At 48.3% G+C, this 20,176-nt stretch overlaps 8 protein-coding genes across 8 annotated transcripts; 3 read left to right on the top strand and 5 right to left on the bottom strand.

The window, feature by feature from the left end:
- Nucleotides 1-169: 169 nt before the first annotated feature.
- A1O9_00057 (uncharacterized protein) lies at nucleotides 170-2,196 on the bottom strand (the record flags this gene model as incomplete). The annotated part of the gene is made up of 6 exons (XM_013409221.1): nucleotides 170-997; nucleotides 1,048-1,145; nucleotides 1,193-1,288; nucleotides 1,348-1,505; nucleotides 1,567-1,812; nucleotides 1,874-2,196. The coding sequence occupies 6 exons, from the start codon at nucleotides 2,194-2,196 to the stop codon at nucleotides 170-172; spliced, it is 1,749 nt and encodes a 582-aa protein (XP_013264675.1).
- A 1,023-nt stretch (nucleotides 2,197-3,219) lies between these two features.
- On the top strand, nucleotides 3,220-3,937 carry A1O9_00056 (succinate dehydrogenase (ubiquinone) membrane anchor subunit; the record flags this gene model as incomplete). The annotated part of the gene is made up of 2 exons (XM_013409220.1): nucleotides 3,220-3,641; nucleotides 3,697-3,937. 2 exons carry the CDS (start codon nucleotides 3,220-3,222, stop codon nucleotides 3,935-3,937), a joined length of 663 nt encoding a protein of 220 aa, XP_013264674.1.
- A 236-nt stretch (nucleotides 3,938-4,173) lies between these two features.
- A1O9_00055 (septum formation protein) lies at nucleotides 4,174-4,998 on the bottom strand (the record flags this gene model as incomplete). Its single annotated transcript, XM_013409219.1, has 1 exon — nucleotides 4,174-4,998. The coding sequence occupies one exon, from the start codon at nucleotides 4,996-4,998 to the stop codon at nucleotides 4,174-4,176; it is 825 nt and encodes a 274-aa protein (XP_013264673.1).
- Nucleotides 4,999-8,305: 3,307 nt separating this feature from the next.
- On the top strand, nucleotides 8,306-9,444 carry A1O9_00054 (uncharacterized protein; the record flags this gene model as incomplete). The annotated part of the gene is made up of 2 exons (XM_013409218.1): nucleotides 8,306-8,521; nucleotides 8,587-9,444. 2 exons carry the CDS (start codon nucleotides 8,306-8,308, stop codon nucleotides 9,442-9,444), a joined length of 1,074 nt encoding a protein of 357 aa, XP_013264672.1.
- A 1,386-nt stretch (nucleotides 9,445-10,830) lies between these two features.
- On the bottom strand, nucleotides 10,831-11,826 carry A1O9_00053 (uncharacterized protein; the record flags this gene model as incomplete). Its single annotated transcript, XM_013409217.1, has 1 exon — nucleotides 10,831-11,826. The coding sequence occupies one exon, from the start codon at nucleotides 11,824-11,826 to the stop codon at nucleotides 10,831-10,833; it is 996 nt and encodes a 331-aa protein (XP_013264671.1).
- A 105-nt stretch (nucleotides 11,827-11,931) lies between these two features.
- Nucleotides 11,932-13,299, bottom strand: A1O9_00052 (uncharacterized protein; the record flags this gene model as incomplete). The annotated part of the gene is made up of 1 exon (XM_013409216.1): nucleotides 11,932-13,299. One exon carries the CDS (start codon nucleotides 13,297-13,299, stop codon nucleotides 11,932-11,934), a length of 1,368 nt encoding a protein of 455 aa, XP_013264670.1.
- Nucleotides 13,300-14,872: 1,573 nt separating this feature from the next.
- Nucleotides 14,873-15,439, top strand: A1O9_00051 (glycerol 3-phosphatase 1; the record flags this gene model as incomplete). Its single annotated transcript, XM_013409215.1, has 2 exons — nucleotides 14,873-15,039; nucleotides 15,091-15,439. 2 exons carry the CDS (start codon nucleotides 14,873-14,875, stop codon nucleotides 15,437-15,439), a joined length of 516 nt encoding a protein of 171 aa, XP_013264669.1.
- Nucleotides 15,440-16,197: 758 nt separating this feature from the next.
- A1O9_00050 (uncharacterized protein) lies at nucleotides 16,198-19,405 on the bottom strand (the record flags this gene model as incomplete). The annotated part of the gene is made up of 6 exons (XM_013409214.1): nucleotides 16,198-16,671; nucleotides 16,723-16,881; nucleotides 16,942-17,945; nucleotides 17,994-18,110; nucleotides 18,144-19,142; nucleotides 19,195-19,405. The coding sequence occupies 6 exons, from the start codon at nucleotides 19,403-19,405 to the stop codon at nucleotides 16,198-16,200; spliced, it is 2,964 nt and encodes a 987-aa protein (XP_013264668.1).
- Between the last annotated feature and the right edge of the window lie 771 nt (nucleotides 19,406-20,176).

Here is a 20,176-nt window from a genome sequence, read left to right as displayed (position 1 = left end):
TGGATGCGTGCTGGACGGTTAATGAATTTACGACAGTATAACTTATCATAACATTGGGAAGGGAGTTTACTATATTCTATATCATATAGCATATCATGTGGACTGTAATTCAAATGAAAGAACAAGTCGCGGTAGACGTGCCACCACGCTTGGGCATCTTATGCTCCTCTCAGAGTCGGACAAATGGATCATCAAAGTACCAGACTGGATCACCGTCACCCACCTCAGTCTGGGTGAAGCCATTGCCCATAAAGGCATATCTATTCTCGGAACAATATGTGATATTGTAGTCCTCCCATCTCACATTTTTCATGATCTCGAAGAAATGGAGCCGACTTCCAGGGTATATCGCAGTCACGGGACCATGTGTTTTGCCGTTCTTGAACCACGATCTGCAGGCCGACGACCAGACCAGTCGTTTCATGAGCTCGTGTGTATGGTTGTACAGCTCCTTGATGGCTTCTTTCTTGGGCTCAACCGCTTTGATCCGCTCGGTCTGGAGCTTTTCAATCACCTGGAACACGTACCGAGTATACCACTCCAATACAGGCAAGAGGCTGGAATGCGATGCTGGTCCATTCGGCCCGATGAATAAGAACAGATTGGGATAATTCTCAGCAGCAATGCCCATGTATCCTATGGGAAAGTCGCCAAATTGCTCATGGATTTCCCTGCCGTTGCGCCCATGTACCTGGAAATGGGGAGTAAATGTCGTGTCGAAGCCTGTCGCGCAAATAACAACATCGACCTTGTGTTCCACACCTGACTCATCCACAATTCCCGTTTCGGTCAAGCGTGAGGCCGATCGTGGCACAACTTCGACATTTTCGGCCGTGAGAGATTGAAGGTAGCCAGACCCAGGCGTCATGCGTCTGCATCCGAGGGCGAACGGTGGGATCATGTGTTTGGTGAGACTTTCATCGTGCCCCAATTGTTCTGCCATGATAGTTGCAACAAGGTCACGGGAAGACTTTTGATCCTTTGCCTTCAAGTGCATCTAGAGGGCAAGTTGAGCGAATTTTGGATAATCTGATCGTGGATACGTACCAGAGTAAATCGTTTATTCAATTCTCCCTCAACGTCTCGACTGTATTGTGCATACTTATCTGGATCATCTCGCCACTCTTGCTTCTGTTCTTCAGAGTCTGGAAGAATCAGAAAATTGTAGAACGGTCGCTATTAGGGTACTCACACGCGAAATTTGTTCCACCAGGCCCTGCATATTTGGCTCCGAAGCCAGTGGTCACCCAAACAGGCGAGCGAAGGAAAGCGAACAGTTTTGAGACAACTATGAAGGGTAAGGATGCTTGCCAAGACACTCATCGATCTGACGGGCCGATAGCTTACCTGGTTGTATGGAGGGTACTATCTGAACAGCTGAGGAGCCACCGCCTATGACTGCGACAGTTTTTCCCTTCAGGTCATATTCGGCGTCCCACCTTGCACTGTGCATAAGTTTGCCTTTGAAGATATCGATTCCAGGAATGTTTGGCCACTTCCACGAGCTTTTATACATCATCAGCCAAGGCTTGTTTGTGCTTGGGAAAAGCAGCAGGCGGGACATACTTCAATACACCTGAGCCATTGACTAGGACGTTGCAGGTGTCCTCAAAACGCGAACCATCAGGCCCAACGACCTGCAAGCGCCAGAGACCTGCGTCCTCGTCCCAGGTAGCTGATTCTATCATGGTGTTGAACTTGACGTATTTATCAATCCCATGCCTGACAGCAACATCCTTCATGTATCTCCAGATTTCCTCGGAGCCGGAATAGAAATGGGACCAATTGGGGTTCTTGTCCCAGGTGAATTGACTGCGGCACCTGTCAGCTCCTTGACTCTGCTCCTGTACATCCTGCAGATGACCATACTTACTAGGAGTGGGAAGGGATATCGCAAGTACAGCCAGGATAACGGTTCTCAAGCCAGGTGCCTCCGAAGTCATGGTTCCGGTCATATATCTGCAGTTCGACATCTTTGAATGCCCGCTCGGCCTTATAGGCGAACTGTATGCCTGTGGCGCCCGCTCCGACGCAGATCACTCGTAGCTTGCGCCTCTGATACAGGACTTGTTCAGTGACACGGTAGCCATCGAAATCTCGTCCATTATACCAACCATTCTCATGAGGAGCATCTGAAGGCACTGATACGTCTTCATCAGGGGCTGCTGATGTTAGGACGACCCGATCTGCAGACATCATGAACAAAGGAACAGGACAAGGCTAACAGCTGAACGAGGGTACGTGACGATCTTTGGGGAACCGAGTAGAGGAAAGGGACTGAAGAGATCAATGAGGGCATAAACCGGAATAGGAAGTTGCAGGGGTCCCTTTCAGACACGCATCAGGCGCCGCCCAGTGGCCATAAGCGATAGTCGAACGATAGCAAAGTAAACCGCTCCGACAACGAACGAGATCCTATTTGAACCAAGGTCGGCACGGGAGAACCCCGCAGCATTGATGACGCCGCCAACGGCCGATCCAAGGCGTGTCCGAGGCTTATCAGGTTCTGGTCAAACGAGCCTCGTGGGTGCCAGTTCCTTGAGCAAGATGCAGGCGACACTCTACCACGCTCGAGGGAAAGGTCAACATCAACCATGGAGATGGTGGATACATCACGATGGAGCCATCCAGCTCGCTTTGGCGGAGACTTTCCAGTAAGCGTGGTTTGCTAAGCAGGAAGCAGATAGCCCCCCAGCAGTAATCAAAAGCAGCAGAAGTCTATTATACCAGCGAAAATGGCGTGTCTGAGAAACAAAGATGTTTGTGCATATGGTAGGGCGCCTATCCTGCACAAGTCTGACAAGAGTAGATTGCTTGGCGGCCGCGCCACGTGACTAAGCTTGTTGTGCATGGTACAGATGTGAGGCTCAACAAGTGAGAACATGGAGGACAGCGTGCAAAATGACAGAATAGGTCCTCTGGGAGTCGTCTTGGAATGAGATGCACTGGTATGTACTGAGTACGTATGTACAGTATGGCTTTGGGAGCGGGTCAGCCATCTCGAGAGCGCCAGTGATGCCCTGCTCGGCAACGGCAGAGCACGAATGACAATAGCGACCCTCTGATTGGGGGCCGCCTTCCGAAAGCAGCCCTTGGCACCCGGCAGCGGGCATCCTGCATTTCGCATCTCAATTGCTTCACAGCTTCACCTCGTTGACTCCAACCTGCGCTCCATGCAACACACGACCTAGACAATCTCGACTCTCTCCCTGGCTGAATATGGCGGCGCCATCGAGGACTTTGGTGCTGCGACACGCCCAACTGCTCTCCTCCTCTTCGGCACGGCTGTTTCCCAGCACAGCTCAATCACTACGCCTCCTCCGACCTGCTCCGTCCACATCCTCGAGAGCTTTACTGCCAGCATCGTGGGCAGCTACCACTCGATTCGCGCCTTTCTCGACATCTCTCACGCGGAAGATTCTACCACCCGGCCCTCAAGTCATCCAAGGCGGAGTCAATGATCCAGCCCCCGTCCCCAAGCCCAATCCTCTCCACGGAAGCTATCACTGGACATTTGAGAGAGCGTTGTCGGTCGCGCTGATTCCCCTGACCATCACGCCTTTTGCTGCGGGAGCCGTCAATCCGGCGCTCGATGCAGCTTTGATCTTCACCATCATCGTGCACTCGCACATGGGCTTTCAGTAAGTCTAGGCAAGCATTCATCGGAAGAAAGTCACCCCGGTTAACCAAGTAAAGATCCGTGGTCATTGACTATATCCCCGTTCACCAACATCCCACTGCTCGGAAAGTATTCGGCTGGCTCTTGAATCTGGCTACAGTGGTTGTGGCCATTGGGTTTTACGAGTTTGAGACCAACGATGTGGGTGTGACCGAGGCAATTAAAAGAATCTGGCACGCGGGCGCGAACGATGCCACCATTGGAAAGGCCGATATTTCGGGGCTTGGACACGATGGAAAACTCAAACATTTGAAATAGGTGATGACCGAGGCGAAGGAACCTTGATGCCACCAAAGAATATGTATATGACTGCCGCGTTAAGGCACAAGGATGTCCCAATTGAGATCGAATTGTACGACGCACAGCCTTGATTCTATGCCACGACCGCCTTTGTACCGGGCCTTCTATGCCAACATACAGTTTTTGGTTCCCGATATTCTAAATCCGTAGCGCCTTCAAATGCTGCTGATATTGTGCACCAAGACAGTAACTGATCAATCCTCCAGGAAATCGTCATCCGGGAGAATGTCGTCGTCATCGGATCTTGCCAGGACACTGCCTATTAACTTCAAAGTGGTTCTCAGCGGCAAGCCGACGACATTGTCAAAGCTGCCTTCTATCTTCTCCACCAGGATTGCTCCCGTGCCTTGTATGCCATAGCCACCGGCCTTATCTGCACCCTCCCTGGTGCGGACATAGGCAAGCAGAAGCTCGTCGGTAATCTCGGAATCAAACTTGACCACAGTCTCCTCCGTGGTCGACTCAAGCGCATAGCCGGGGTCTCTGGCGCTCGCAAGCGGAGTGACCACTACGACGGCAGTGTAGACCCGATGTATACCGGAATCCCGCAGGCCCTTCAGCATCGCGATGTGGTGTGCTTCGCTCCGTGGCTTCTCTAATATCTCACCCATGGTATTCACGACAACAGTATCCGCAGCGAGGATGAGTCCAGGCTCGCCCTTGTCCTCATTGTCGACCTCTTCTCTATAGACGGCCAGCGCCTTCTGGGTCGCGGTCGCAAGGACATATTCAAACGGGGAAAGCGTCTTGGGCAGATTCTCTTCAAACTTGGACGGGATGACCTCGACATTTGTAAGGCCGATCTGTGCCAGTAGAGCCTTCCGCCGGGGAGATGCTGAGGCAAGAATGACTCGCTTTCCTCGTAGTAAATTCAACGCAGGCAAATCAAGAGGTGGAGGAGGTCTTAATTGGCGGGGCGGAGCATTGGGGCGTGATTGTGGTTCTCTGGAGGGCGCTGAGACGTCCTCATATGATGGAGGCGCATCTGTAGGGACCCTTGATTTCTCAGATGTTGCCATCTTCGTGCGAGAAGCAATGTGGTGACGGGATCGAGGCAGGACTCAGGACACGTTGAGCATTGACCGACGTCTTGGTACTGGATCCTGAGTTTGAAGAACGAGGGAGTGCCCGCGTCATCTGGCGCAGAACGCGGGCGGTGACGACGACTCTGGCAGAAACCGGAGTGGGGCACAAGCAGAACAGCCCCGGGTATTCGTCTATTCCCTCGAACTAACCAGTGTAATATATATATAGATATAGATTCCCTGAACTGCACTTTTTCACGATATTTTCGCTGACTCATCCGTCGCCGCTTTGCTCCCGCGCTAGTGACTATTTAACCTCCTTGCTCCCCTTTCTCTTCCCTTCTGCTCTCTTCCACTCTCTCTCGCTCTCCTCCGATTCTCCTCTGCTCCCCTTCGCCTCTCCCTCGCTCCCTCTCTGCTCCTTAACGCTCTTACCGGCTGCCGTTTCGGCTCTAGCCTCTAGCGTGGCCGCATTCGTCTAGACGACGTCGAAGTAACTTGATACGATGGTATCTTGGATAGGCCGTTTCGGGCCCTCACTAGAGCTAGGATCTTAAAGAGGTTTCTGAGAGATCCCTCGTAGTAGGTAGCCTTAATAGGGTTAACTAGATGCCCCCGCTCTACAGCGGTCCTCTTCTCAATTTTCCTTCCCTTTTCTACCCTCGCGGTCCTGATGCTTCTCCGTGTGTCCCTCTCGCACATCCCTTTCACTTTATATCTCGTACGTTCACTCTCTCCCTCAGTTTCTCTTCTCATAGCCTAAAGCGTACTTTACTAGTGTTTCGTTCTACTTTTTACCCTCCCTCCCCTAGCGTACTCTTCTCCTTTCCCTCCATCGTTCGGCTTTCCTTAGTTTCTTAGCGCCTTTACCATATACTGTTCTATCCACTGTCCCCGATGTTAAGCAGGAAGAGAACGGCCGAGGAATTCTTTGATGACGCGGAGGAGAACGGGTGGTAATTAAGTGCGATCGCCGATGTGAATGGCGACCGAGTCGGCAAACCAATTAAACCTGGAACTAAGTTGAACTATAACTAAATAACTAACCTCTAGGATGAGTAAGTTCCTCGTCCGTCTAGAGGCTATGCTAGTCATTACTGAGGCGATTAGGTATATAGGTATACGAAGCGAAATCCTAGTGTTAGCCCCTACGATTTATAGACCGCGAAACATTTCATGGAAGGTATTATAAGAGTCTATAAAGTACGTTGTCCTAATCTACGACTGTCCTCTATAAAGTAGTAGTAGACGGACTTTAGTACTAGTTAGAAACGGTGACCGGATAATTATTAGATCCCCTCTAAGGTCTCGGAGTCGGTATACTATATTTACACCCTATCTCTTTCCCTTCTCCGCCTACCTTCCTTTAGTGAAACTAAGAGTAATACTAGTATATATCGAAATAGAGTTAATAAAAAAGTTTAAACTTTTAACTAAACGACGCTAATCGTATTTTATAATAGAAGCCTATTTTAATATTCTAATTAAGTATAAGTAGTAAAAAGATTAGTACTAGTATAAGTATTCTAGGACTCTAGTATAGGATTACGCGGCGTATATACTCTTTATATATACGCCGTCGAGAGTAGGAGAGATCTTCGAATCTAATATACGCCGTAGCTCGGGGCGAGGATTATTATACCGGGTAAGAATATAATAGGATTAATCTAGGATAGAGCTGTCCTTACGATTCGGATATAGGATATCGTCTTCGTCGTCTTTAAGAAGGAGAAAGGAGAAGCGGAATTAGCTATACGAGCTACGCGGGACGCGAAGGGCTTTACTAGTAAGCTCCATAAGAGGTTAGTCGTCCTTAAACGTCTCTTTCTCTACGAACGATACTATAAATAGGTTTCCTACTAATATTAAAGACTGCTAGACCGTAGTATAGAATATATAAGGATATATAGCCGCTATTCGCGAACTCGGTCCTACCTCTACTAGTAATTACCCTAGCCGATAGTGTCTTTCAAGACTACTTGTCAGGCAATAGGTCCGTAAGCCCTTAAGGATCGCTCAAAAAGACTAGAATCTCGCACGAAGTACGAGGTATTCTCGGACCTATTAGTTATATGCTTGCTAGGAAACCTCTTAGGGTATTCCTAATACTACTACACCTTCGAGGAGATCGAGGCGATCCCGCCCCCCGTAGATAAGTCTCTATACTATCTTCGAATCCGGAAAGAGCTACATTACATCCGACGCCTTTTTTCTAGATTATGTCCTCTAATGGCCCTACTAGAAAGATCTAAGGCGTAGTATCGTTTAGTAGTAGACTCGTTAGTCTAGGCTATCGAGCGAGATATAAAGAAAATATTCGGGTCTATAATTTTAGAAGGGAGGTACTAGTTAAGGCTAATAGTAGGTTTTACTAAACGAAAGGTTTATAGTAAAGGCGTTAATATCGCTAAAGATAACGGCTATATAATCACTAAGAGGATAAAGTTTATAGGCCACGAAAATTCCGATACCTTCTTCGGCTCGTAGATACCGTAAATTAGTACTATCGATAGGTAGGATAGCTTCTAGGGGAGTAAACGGCCCACCGTCTATCTTAAGGGCTTCTAAGGCTTATCGCTCTAATACTACCTATAGATATTTGTTAGGCAATAGGTTCGTAAGCCCTTAAGGGTTGCTCAAAAAGACTAGAATCTCGTACGAAGTACGAGGTATTCTCGGACCTATTAGTTATATACTTACTAGGAAGCCGCCTAGGGTATTCCTAATAATATTATAGTCGCTACCGGCTAAAGTAGGTTAATCTAGAGGAGCGCCCCGACTTTATCGCCCTTAATAAGGAGATCGAATCCCTAGGAGAAAAGATTCGATAGCCGCTAGCTAAACGCGAGTCTCAGCGAGACCAAGGCCGTAGGGAGGAGTTATACTAGTAGAAACGCCGAATAGTATCGGAAGAGCTAAGTAGGTAGTAGGAGGTGTAATCGCGGAAGGTCACTACGTATATAGAAACGGAGGCCTCGCCCGTCGCCTCGTTACCTAGCTTCTTTAATCGCGTTCGGAGGCTAGATCCGACGCGTAATCGTCTCGCCTCCTCGCTTTTCCTCGACGTTCCTCTCCGGAGCCCTTAGGGTCAGGCGGTTCTTCAGGATATAATTACACTATGTGAAGAGAACCCTAAGGTCGCTTAGCGCCTAAGCCTACGGCTAGAGCACGGCCATTACCCCGTACCAACGTACGTAATAAAGATAGAAAGGTTGGTCGCCCCGTGGAACCTCGCGAGGTTCCTTCCGTGTCCGCTCCACGAAAGTTCCCCCGGTGACGATATTCATTTTTAACAGCCTCCATGTCGACGGTAGATGGGACCACATCCATCGATGCTACAAAGCCGATCTCAAAGCCAAACACGGCTTTGCCGAGCTGTGCTTCTAATGCGATAAGTGGGTCATCGGCAAGGCGAGTTGGCATGTGCATTGCCAGAGCCACCTGGACGATCTCGAGTCACTCCCAGTCTAATGCGATCCCCTTACCTTCCGTCGGACCCTGGCCGCCGCCGGTCACTGTCTTTTCTGCCTATTCAATCGGCATCTCTCGCCTACCAAGCGGTTTCGTCAATGCCCCAAAAAGTCGAGCTGGAAGCAGCACCTAGACGAGCATTTTGGCGAGCTCGAGAAGAAAGACGAGCTCGCTCAGACGTCGGACGAGAGAAAGGCGACACCGTGTCCAGACCCGCGATGTGGCCTCTCCTTCGACGCCGTCGCAGATCTCCAATACCACGCCCAAGATATCCATTGTTGTGAGCGAACTAAGGCCTGTCCGAGTAAGCGGCTTTACCATCCCGGCTGGCCACGTTCGAAAATCGACGACGGCTTCATCGCCTTTGGCGAGCCTGACCGCCTTCGCGATCCCTCAGAGGTGAAATATCGATCCAACTCTATCGACGGGTATACCGTGACGTTCAACTCTGAGAAGATCGATCCCGCTGTTTCACCCGGAGTATGCTACAACAATCCACCTTTCACGGTTGACCAACACTTGATTGGGGCCGCTCCTCCTTTCGACTCGTCCAAATCCACGAGCGGTCCGGACCTAGCGCTGCTGATCGACCCACGATTTTCCGACCCGGAGTTGCTGGACTTCGACTCTTCAATGGGACTGGACCCCCTTTCCTCTCCTTCCGACTGTTCTCCTGGCTCGAACAGTGACAGCCCGACAGAGTTTGACCCTCTCACGCCAGACCTGGGAGAGGTGACCTACGCAAACGGACCACCGATTCGAGTGGAGTCGTTTGATCATGACTCCAACCCCTTCCGTCCTCAGTTCGGGGTTGTGGAGGAGGAGAATTCGCTTACCGCCATACGCTCTCAGGTCCTGCAGGCCGTCGAACGTCGCGGAAAGCGAAGCTCCAAAGGGGCCACACACTCCCGTAACAGGCCAGTGACCAGGTCGCAGAGCAAGCAGTCTTCCACTCACCGAAGGAGATGAGAAGAGGACCAGTCAGGGGAAGATGCTCGGTGCATCCCTTGTTTAGCAGAGTCACGCCGAGGTCGTTGGAATTCGGTCAGAATCCCCACGCATCATTGACGCGGGATACGGCGCCGGCAGATGGCAAGAGGAACCCGCACCCTCTACGGGCTCTCGAAAAGGGGATGTGCCACCACTCGGTCATTCCGAGATAGAGTTGGTAACGGCAACCAGCTTGACGTTATATGACAATGCGTTGGAAACGTGAAGGTTGCGATCTACCCTTGGAACCGGATGTTCGCAGGTGGACAGGCTAAACTTCCCATAGCTCGTTTCAATAGCAGCCAATTTGAGATTGAATCTGGCTCAATTATTACGCGTGTACCGCTGTTATCTTCACCGTGGATTAAACTGAGAACGCGAATGGGTTGTCAAGGTGCGAAATCCAAGCGATGTGGGAGCAGGGTTGGAATGAAGTCACTAAGCCACTCGCTAGTAAGCTCGTCTAAAGTTCAAGGAAGTATCCTGTGTAAAAATGAAACCATGGAGTTCAGAAAATTCCACTTAGTCAAGTACCTCGCCACCCAGTCCCTGCGATCGCACCCTGGACCAAATGTGAATTCTTCATCCGGCAATCTATGGACGTCAATGAGTCGTAAATCGTGGTGGACGGCAAGTATTGAGGCAAGTAGGGGTTCCAAGCCATTTCGACTGATTTGTCGAGAGTTCTCAAAATCTGTGATCTCGAAATATCAAATCTTGGTATTTATGAACAAGAGTGGCAAAAACTGTAGAATAATGGATTTCAAATATAGAAAGAGCCTTAGACGGTTGATCACATAAATGGTGGTGTGCCAGTCGTGGTGGCAATCGAAGTACCATGAGCATATTTCACTACGCAGGGTGTTTCACCATGCCGGGATGTCGATTGCTGTAACAAAATTTTGGTCACAGTCTCCGTTGCCAGTCAGAAATCAATATCATATGCAGCACAAAGATCAACTGAACAACTGTGTACTCCACATGTTTGTGCGGATCTCTCCTAAGTGAAGGTTTTGAAACGTGAATGACTATCTCAAACATCATCTTTGTTGGCCCGATGAGCTAGCTGCTTCTGCTTGTTCATGGCTGTCACTGTGGAAGGAAGTTCCGACCCTAATGACCCTCGGAACACCTGTTGAGGCCCGCTGCTACACCTGTTCCACCTTGACGAGCTTGCTTTGGTCAGCATACAGGTTTCCGAGATAGTTGATAGTGTTTAGGGTTGACGCGTGGTTACTCTAATTAGGTCCCTTCAGTGACTCGACCAGCAGGCTATCTGCGAAGCGGATTTGATGACACTTAGGTCAGCCACGAATCGACAGAAGCCCATCCTTGAGTTGCGCGGCAGGCTCAAGACGTTCTCTGCTAAGATTTGCAATTGCATTTGCATTGACCTTGAACCGGCAAATGACAGTTTCCAAAAACGATTTCTGCCACTTTCCAGCGATCTTTCCTCCACATGTACCGTTGGTACTTTTTCTGAGCCATTGCGGTGGGATACTGAAGAGCACTAGTACCTGAGATGTCGCGTAGATCAAGGTTAAGATGCAGGCGTCCATCGAGATGGTGCAACAATTTGATGCTCACGGATCCTGAAATGGCTGCTTGATGGAGAATACTTCTACCTTGTGCGTCAATGGCGAGGATATCCACACCTGCCTCTTGAAGTCGCAACAAGGTATCAAGATCAAGTTCCCATAAAGTATCCACAGCCAAGTGGGCTAAGTTCCTTCCCTTCTTGTCCACATAGTCCAGGTCTGCACCGCTCTCGATCAGCCTCTTTACGATTTCTGGTTGTGGCTTTCCCCACTTGTCCTCGATGTAATAAGCAAGAGAGTCTCTTCCTTTCAGATCCTTGTGCTGGGAATTAACCCCAAGTAAAACCAATTTGTCAATGATTGCATCGTTTGGGATACCCCGAAGTGCGTGGTGTAGCGCATTCATCCCTTGATAATCCAAGGATGTTTCTATCTTCAAGGATGTTTCTATCTTCAAGGATGTTTCTATCTTCAAGGATGTTTCTATCTTCAAGGATGTTTCTATCTTCAAGGAGGTTGAGCTTTCAATAATAAATTCCACTGAACGCTCGCAGCCGCTCTGGGCTGCATAATGTAAAGCATTCCAACCTATTTTGTCTTGAACAAGGAGATCGTTTGGATCATTCAGCAGAACCTCAAGGGATTGAATATCACCAGCGAGGGCAGCGAAATGGATAGGTGTTCTACCTTCGTTATCTTGTAGCGATCGCTCAAGACCTTGCTCCAACAGATACAGTGTTGTTCTTCTTGCCGATTCCTTGTTGTTATACGGGACACGGTGTAGAGCCGTTCTGCCGTAAACATCTTGTTGATGAAGAGACATTCTTGCACCTGTACAGAGGCTTTCTAAAATCTAGTGTCGTGATTTTCACACGCAATTCATAAACCTGGCCTCTGCTTCTTCCTTTTGTTCTTCATCATCAATGTCCTACATATATTCAGGTATCTCTTCGAGCATATACATGTGGTCAGGCCACAAATCTTCCCTGCTCTTGTACCCAAGTGACCTGCTAAGCACCAGATGCAAAGCCATGTTACCATTGATATCTTGAGCTTGAGCATCCGCACCAGCATTGAGCAGTAGTTCTACCATATCAGGTCTTCCAAAGTATGCAGCTGCATGCAAAGCTGTGAGTCCTCCATGTCCCATGCCTTTTCTGTCATGACTCTCGTGTACTGCGCCAGGATTTCTACGCCTGACCGCCACATTAATATCAAATCCAGCCTCCAAGAGCATTTCGACTAGCCCTCTATCGCTTCGTAATGTTGCATAATGCAGACAAGTCATGTTATCGCGGTCTGCTGCGGTTTGTACCAATTTCCCTTGGTTGAGAATCCCGCGCACAATTTCGCGATTGACGTCAGAAACATATATATCGACAGCTCGGTGCAGGAGACTCTTGTCATCATTATCAAGCATCTGCAAGTTAAGTCCATAGCCAATCATCGTCTCAATATAAGAAATAGGACGGCGACAATGGGCAGACCGAAGAGTCTGGGAGAGATGTACACCCCAATAGTGACGAGCGTACTCCCTGAATCCTGACTGCTCACCCCAAAGAGCTGCTTTAACGCCGAGAATCCTCGTGCATGCCAATGGCAGCCTCGCTTCACCTTCATCGACATTGATCATGTGCTTCCAGGGATTGGCTTTTCGTCTTCTTTTCGATTCATTGACCGTTGGCTTCGGATTGAGGAGGAACATTTTCAATGTGTTATGGATCAAGTACACCTTTCCGCCGACTACATGCACTAGCATTCCGCATGTGTCTCTAATGATATCCCTCGTACGGTCAGAAGTTGTAAGGCCCTGAAAACCTGGCTGCAGCATAAGAATGATAGCGATATCATCCACACTCAAAGGCCTCCGCGCCGCAAAAAGGACGGAGAATGTAGCCTTGGCCTTCTTATAATCCGTGCAATAAGTTAGCGTCCGCTTATAGTGGTCTTCGAGACCTAGTGGGAGATAATCCAGTGTGTCCAACATAGCTTGGACAGTTGAGGGAGGATTCTTGGAAAGCCGTTGCGTTAGAAAATATGCGCAGAGGAAATTATGTTGCTGGCAAGCCTTCAACTTGAAATCTACCATCTGGACCTCTTCTTCTGACAGTGCTAGGACGATACGCAATTCTCTGAGCTCCTGGCTGATAAAAGTTTTGACATCTTGGGTAGAATTCTCGTGCTCCTTTGCTCCGTCAATGGAAAAGAGTTCCACTTGTCGCTGAAGTCGACGAGAAATAGTGTAGGTAGGGAAGTACGGACGACTGCTAATGGCCAATTTGAATGTTTTGCCCATCTGCTTAGAGTATTTGACCAAGTCCGTCAAACCATCCACAAAATCGAGGAGTTTGACAATGAGGAAGACTACGACCGATATATGTATCAGAAGTTTCGAGACGAGGAGGACGAGCAGTGGCAAGAGGAATATCACAGGAGAAGGAATGATCCTTATTGGAAGAACGATTCAGACTACGATTAAAAGGGTTTGAAGTTGACCAGAATCGAGTCTACCGTATCGTATACGCGTATTCAACGGACCACAGCATACTGCAGTTGATTTTAAAACTTTACGAGTGACCAGAAATCATCTTCACTACCGTGTTCTTCACTTTGGTTTTCTGCAATTGACCGACACTGTACCGAAAACTAGCAGATTGATCAGTTGATGAAAATGAGGGAAATAAGGTTTCCCGAACCGGTGCGCCACGAGGCGTGTCAGGACGAAGTCGTGGCAAGTCACATTCTCAACACCAATGGTTTAGCCAGACGATGTTACAGTGCAGCGAGGGGCCTATCTCGGATCTGTCTGAACAGGATGAAACGACAATGAAGCTTAATCAAAGTCTAGACAGGCGATGCATGAAAGTCACAAACGTGATGTCAGCTCGACTCACACTCCACGACATGGCGAGATACAAAATAATCGAAGCATTCCTCCGCGGAGGCCTTCACACTCTACAGAAAGAGTAAAATACCTCGAGAATCCAGACTGCTCGCGTTTTCTATAACTTAGCATTGTGTCTCCAGTTTCAACGTCGATACAATGAAGCGGAACAATATCAATGACAATCTGCGATCTATCGTCTTCGCGAGCTCGGCGGGTATGACCCGGATACAATACTCAGCATGCCAAACCTTGTAGCCGTCTTATATCGACTGACGAAGCACAAGACTGCAAAGGATCTTGCTCAAGGTGTGGTGGAAAATTGTCATTACATTTACGGGCCTAGTCATTGGACGACTCGGGTAGCGCATCACAATCTGGCGGTGATCTATGCCTCAATGGATGCACTGGACGAGGCACATCATCGCATCACGCTAGCAGGTTGTTGTGGTATTCATGGGAAACGAGGTCGGCAGATCGAATTAGCCATCATTCTCTGCACCGCATGGATAGAGTCCCTTCATGGATGCCAAGTTGAAGCCTCACGACTCTACCGCAGGGCGCTCAGGATTCTGGAGGAAATCCCAGGGACGACCAGCGCCTTGCATACAACATGTCAGAACCTAGCATCTGAGGCTGACATATGTGCGAAACCCAGGGAATGACTCAAAATGTCTTTGGTGCGTTGTATAAGTATCTAGGTACTGGAACCATAGGTCGAGTCAAGAGGAGCGGAGTTTCCGTATCGGGTATCACCGCGAGTTCGCCATATTTGGTTTTCCACACGATTTGGTTGGCAGGCTCAAGACGATGCGAGAATTAATGATCCATTCAACCCCCTTGTCGGAAAAGATCACGGAGAAACTTTGATAATTTTGGCGGCGATTGCTTCAACAAAAACCCGCGCGACTTTTAATTTTACAATAACAGCCTTTGGCGTACAATGAATCCAAGCTTGTAGGTCGATGCCGAGAATTCGCACAACATGGCTCTGTCAGGTTTCAACACACCAATATCCAGGTCTGAGACTCCTCTCCTTAGCGAAGTCCGTTTTAGGAGGCAAACATGCAAGATCACCGTCTCGGGCATCCTTTCGGATATGGACGGCACTCTGATAGACTCCACCAATGCGATTGTTAAGCATTGGGAAAGGTAAGCCTCATACCTCGTATTATTTCTACCTATGACTAAACTATTCCGTAGAATTGGTCAAACGTACGGTATTGATCCCAAAGTTATACTCGCGACATCACATGGCCGTCGATCCATCGATGTCTTTCAGACTATTGATCCAGCCAATGCAAACTGGGACTTCGTCCGTCAGATGGAAGGAGAGATACCAACTCTCTTTGGGAACGACGCAGAAGAGATCCTTGGCGCCAGACAACTTTTTTCAACTCTGGAATTGCTTGACTTGAAGTGGGCCATTGTTACGTCGGGGACGCGACCACTGGTGGAGGGCTGGCTGAAAGTGCTGAAGCTCCTGGAACCAGAGTACATGATCACTGCCGAGGATGAGACCAACGGCAAGCCAGATCCGGAACCATATTAACAGGGTCTACGCAAACTCAGGCTTGAGGCATTAGCTAGTTCCGTTCTAGTGCTCGAGGACGCACCTGCTGGTGTGAAGGCTGGAAAAGCCGCGGGCTGCAAAGTTCTTGGTCTGGCAACTACGCATCGAACACAGGATTTGCTGGACGCTGGGGCGGACTGGGTCGTGCCAGATCTGCGGTCTGTCAGTTTTGCCAACAGTGTCTCGACAGATTCCCCTTTCGAGGTGAACATAAACAATGCTGTTCGTTCCTGAAATATTGATCCTCGGAGTTCCGGTGATATTTAGCCTATATCCAGCATATACGATAGCAAGGATTTGTTTTCAGCCATGGTGCCTGTAATAATGATACGGCTTGATACAGGGGAGTTGATTGACTTTATATGATCGCTCGAAATAGCATCGAAATTGGATATTGAGAAGATCGGGCGAGAAAATGAGCGAACCACCTTGGCTTTCTTCGAACTCGTGCACTGAGCAGAGAGCTTGTTCGTCCAGATTGATGACATGGTGAGTCCGAATTATTCCTTGGACCTATTAGAAGGACTTCGAGGAATTTTCAGGCAAGTGGAGGCAATCGCATGAGATAAAATATGCGAAATTCGTAGCATAGATCAATATTGTTGACGACGATACCGCAGACAAAGCACTACGAGACATATCAAGAAAAGAGAATTAGTAGTACTCCATCATGACCATAGACGCCTTAACAGTTCAACCCCAATCTCAAATTCGGGCTCTTACTGGCCGTTTTATTCTCAGTTGTCCTGGAAGACACATTGCTTTTTCGAGGGTGGAGGTAAACCATGGCCAGGAGGGCGTACCGGCCCTGGCTCCTTTGGCCTATCCTCATACCAAAACACAAAATCGACAAACTTGAATGATGAGCTAAGTACGGTTGCAATGCCCATCACTGCAAGCGCTACTGCCGTCACTGGCTCATTAATCTCATCGTTCAAGGCTGCAACACCAAAAGCCCAGTTTTTAATAAGGGTAGCAGTCTCCTCTATGACATGTCTGGTTGTCAGCGCATCATCCTTGTCAGGATCGCCATCGGGTAGGTCAAACTCGTGGACGTCAATAATAATATCAACGATGTATATTGGGAAGCTAGTGACGACCTCCCAGATACCGACGGATCGCTTGGTCTCGACCCGTGGGAAGCCGAATTTCCAGCCGACGATACGACTGCAGGCGAGAAATATAGCATTGCTCAGCTCAAGTCCCCATACCTGAAATCTTTGTCAGCTTTGAAGTTGTGCTCCTTGATAAGAGTGACTCACTGTCCAGTAAAGGTTCTGGTCATATTTGTACTTTAGAGGCCAGGAGGTGATCAAGGTAAATGTATCCAAGAATATTGTGGCTGCGTCCATCGCATTTCCAGCTGCAGTTGGCAGCTCCGGATGGCCATTTGGTTGGAAACCCTGGTTGTTCGCAAGCAGCTTATTACTCTTGACGGTGGATACGCTCAGATGATCTGTAACAAAAGTCAATGCCATCACAATGACAGCAAGTCCGCCAGAGGTGACGGCGACACATTCGGTCACTGCTTTGATATCGCTGGCGAGTGTGGGATCAAGTTTAGGGTCGCCAGTAACGTACATCCCAAATGTTTTTTCGGTAAGGCGCCCCTCAAGAGCTGGTGGAGCTTTGCCTGCGGCAAGCTTAAAGAGGATGGCACTTGGAATAGCAAGGATCAATGAGAGGCAGTTGAAGACCGTAAATTTCCGTCCGTCAGATATCAAGTCCCATAACGCGCTGAAAATTGGGACTTGAATTTCCGCATTTCCCAAGTCCTGGAACTCTGAAATGCACAGGCTGACAGCCTCGAGTAAAGCATCAGCGACATTCTGTATGGTGTCGATTGCCGCGTTCACAAGCTCATCCTTCAGCCTGGCGAATATCTCATTTGTGTCCGTCCCAGGCGTGAAAATGTCCTTAATGTCCTGGGAAATGTCTTCAACAAGATATTTCACCACATCAACTTCTTTGGAGATGCTGTCCCAGATTGCTTTGAGTTCTTGACCACTGTCTTGGGAACTGTTGGAAGGGATCTTGGGGATGATAGTACTATCAGTGGCATACCCGCTATGTTGCATATGATACGCAGCAAAATTATAAGCCACTCCGTTCTGGGCGGCTTTTGTCGGGTCTGTCGACTGAGGATCCTGCTCATTACTCGCAGTCAATACGTTCGATGGCTTAAGCTTTCCCCTGGTTGCGGAGACTCTCAATGTTTGGAGGTATGTGTCAATTTGGGATTTCAGCTCTCCAATTTGGGTGTTGCCGTAGGACAAGCCTGCATTGATGTATGTGCTGATCGTGTCGGATGTTTGTAGGATGTCATCCCACGAGAACAGGAAGCCAACATAGTCGATAAGCTTGTCAACGGCAACTGTGATCTTTTTGAATACCCAGCTGATTGCCTTTCCGACGGCTTGAAAACTATCAAGAACAAAGCGAAATTCTTGATCCAACCAATGAAGTACAAGATGATAGACGTCGTCTATATAACGTCAGAATCCAATATGCAGTTTTTTACACTTATTCTTACCTAATTTTTGAAGAGACCAGCCAAGGACCTCTTCAGCTTCTTCATAGAGGTCGTAGAAGAAATCCCAGAAAGAGCTCCAGTCTCCTAATGCAAACATTCTAGCTCGGGCCTCCGGGTCTTCTGGTAGGACACCAGCTATATGGATGGGACGTTGAGCTTTGGTTTCCTCTGAGAATTTCACCCGCCTCCTTTGCCTTTGGAAACGTCCCGGTGATGGAGCCTGCACCAGTGGGTTTGTTCTTGTCAACTCAGAGATTATCGTTGCCGCGCTATCAGCATCCTCTGGGCTTACTGACCCTGGTTTGAGCAAGGGTTCTCCAGTTTGGGTCTTCGCATTAAGAAGATCCGCACCGCTTGTAATGGGAAGCAAGTTTGGTAACAATTTCTCCGTAGGATTAATGATAAACGAAGGTATTGTTTCAATGAATCCTGTCTCAGACTTGAACTGATCAACCTGGATTGTGACACAGGCCAAATCTGCAGTTGCGACGATGAGTGTAAGGACACTGTTAGAGTCGCATGACATCCAGACACCATCCGGTGATATACTTGTGCTTGCACCATTTGACGTAACTTGAATGAGACTAGAACTGACGAGGTGAAGCTGGCAATTTGGAGTTTTTTCGTTTACGTTGTTGCTACCATCCGAAGTCGCCATCACTCTAATGGTAAAGCTAGGGACCTCCATATTATTGGTCTTTGATGGAGCATAGAATGGGATCTTTTCCCACATGCCACTGTCCGTGGCTTGCTGTAACATCGTTATGAACCCTGAATGATTAACACTGAGAAGAGTGTTGACAAGGACTTCGCTGTGGGTGGATGCGGCAGACAATAATCCAGATATCTGTCCACCAGATCCTGATGGCAACAAGGGTACCAAAAGCCCGTCATTCAGATCGTCCAGGTTTGCCGCATAGTAATGAACGGCATCACTCGATGTCGTATACCACATGGTTAGTTCAGTTTCGGTTCGGGATAGGTGGAGGTCTTTAATACCCAGATCTGTGTCTTTTGTCGTAATAATTGTTCCTTTATTATCTGGGATAACATACTGGTGTGAAGTATACATCGTGATCTGGTCTCCACCGACCAGTAAAACGGTATAACCAGTACCCAGGTCGATATAAGAGTTCAAGCAAGTAGCACCTGTCACTGTCAACATATGTCGGGAATAATGGCGTGCTTAGGAATGCATCACCTGATGGAACAGCCACTTCAACACTGAAGTCATGCCCTTCAAAAACTCGAAATTGGATGTTTAAGCCTTCGGTGCTCTCATATAGTACAAATGCACCTTTACCAACCACAGCTGACCCAAAAGTCACGTCGATGATCTTCAATGGATCTGTTGCGAGTTTCCATTTGTTATTCATTAGAATCGTGAGCTGCCCTTGTGAATTTGCAGTCATGTTGAGATAGCCTAGTTGGTCTTCGGATGTAATTTTGCCCAATGGTTGGAATGCCACGAAAATTTGAGGCAGCTGATATGGACCTACAGTTTGGACGAAGTTGCTCTGTAAAGGTGTTAGTCGCCAAGGATCCAAGCAGTAGAAGTAGGTATACGTGCCATGTAGATGCCATGGATTGTGTTGAATACGAGGCCGCTTTCGATGATGGAATCCTGAGATGGTTCCAGAATGCTGCTGGCTGGGATGTTTACCAGCAGATAAAGATTACTTTGGTTATTGCCGGCATCCGTAGCAATCACGAACCACAAATTCAGATATATATCTTGATATACGTCGAAAGCCAGAACATTTCCCTGTAACCCACAGAGTTTTCCATAATCTACGAGGACTGGAACGCCATTCTTTTGGATGATCAAGTTAAGTTCTTGATCTTGACCGATAGCCACGACGGCCGGATTAGACTGAGCGTCTTTGATCGCCACGAATCGATTTCCAGCTGGGACGGGGTTCGCCGGCAATAGATTAGTCATAAACTCTGAGTCTTCTGTTATGCTAATCATTGTGGTTGAGTTCCTGGAGTGGGTTGGAGAAACCACAATTTTAAGAGTCTTGATGAAGGAGATTGAAGAAGAAGATGATGATGATGATGATGATGTTATGAAAACAGTACCTTGACCGAATTAGCGGCTACTTGCCTTCAGATCAGACAACGGAGCAAGAAGTCCCTTCTTATACTGTGACGGTGCTCAATGACAGAAATTTTGACTTCTC

The sequence above is a fragment of the Exophiala aquamarina genome (genome assembly GCF_000709125.1).
Source record: "Exophiala aquamarina CBS 119918 chromosome Unknown aczIA-supercont1.1, whole genome shotgun sequence".
Classification (NCBI taxonomy): Eukaryota; Fungi; Ascomycota; class Eurotiomycetes; order Chaetothyriales; family Herpotrichiellaceae; genus Exophiala; species Exophiala aquamarina.
Note: the sequence above shows the minus strand (reverse complement) of the source record. Positions and strands in the feature narration are given on the sequence as shown.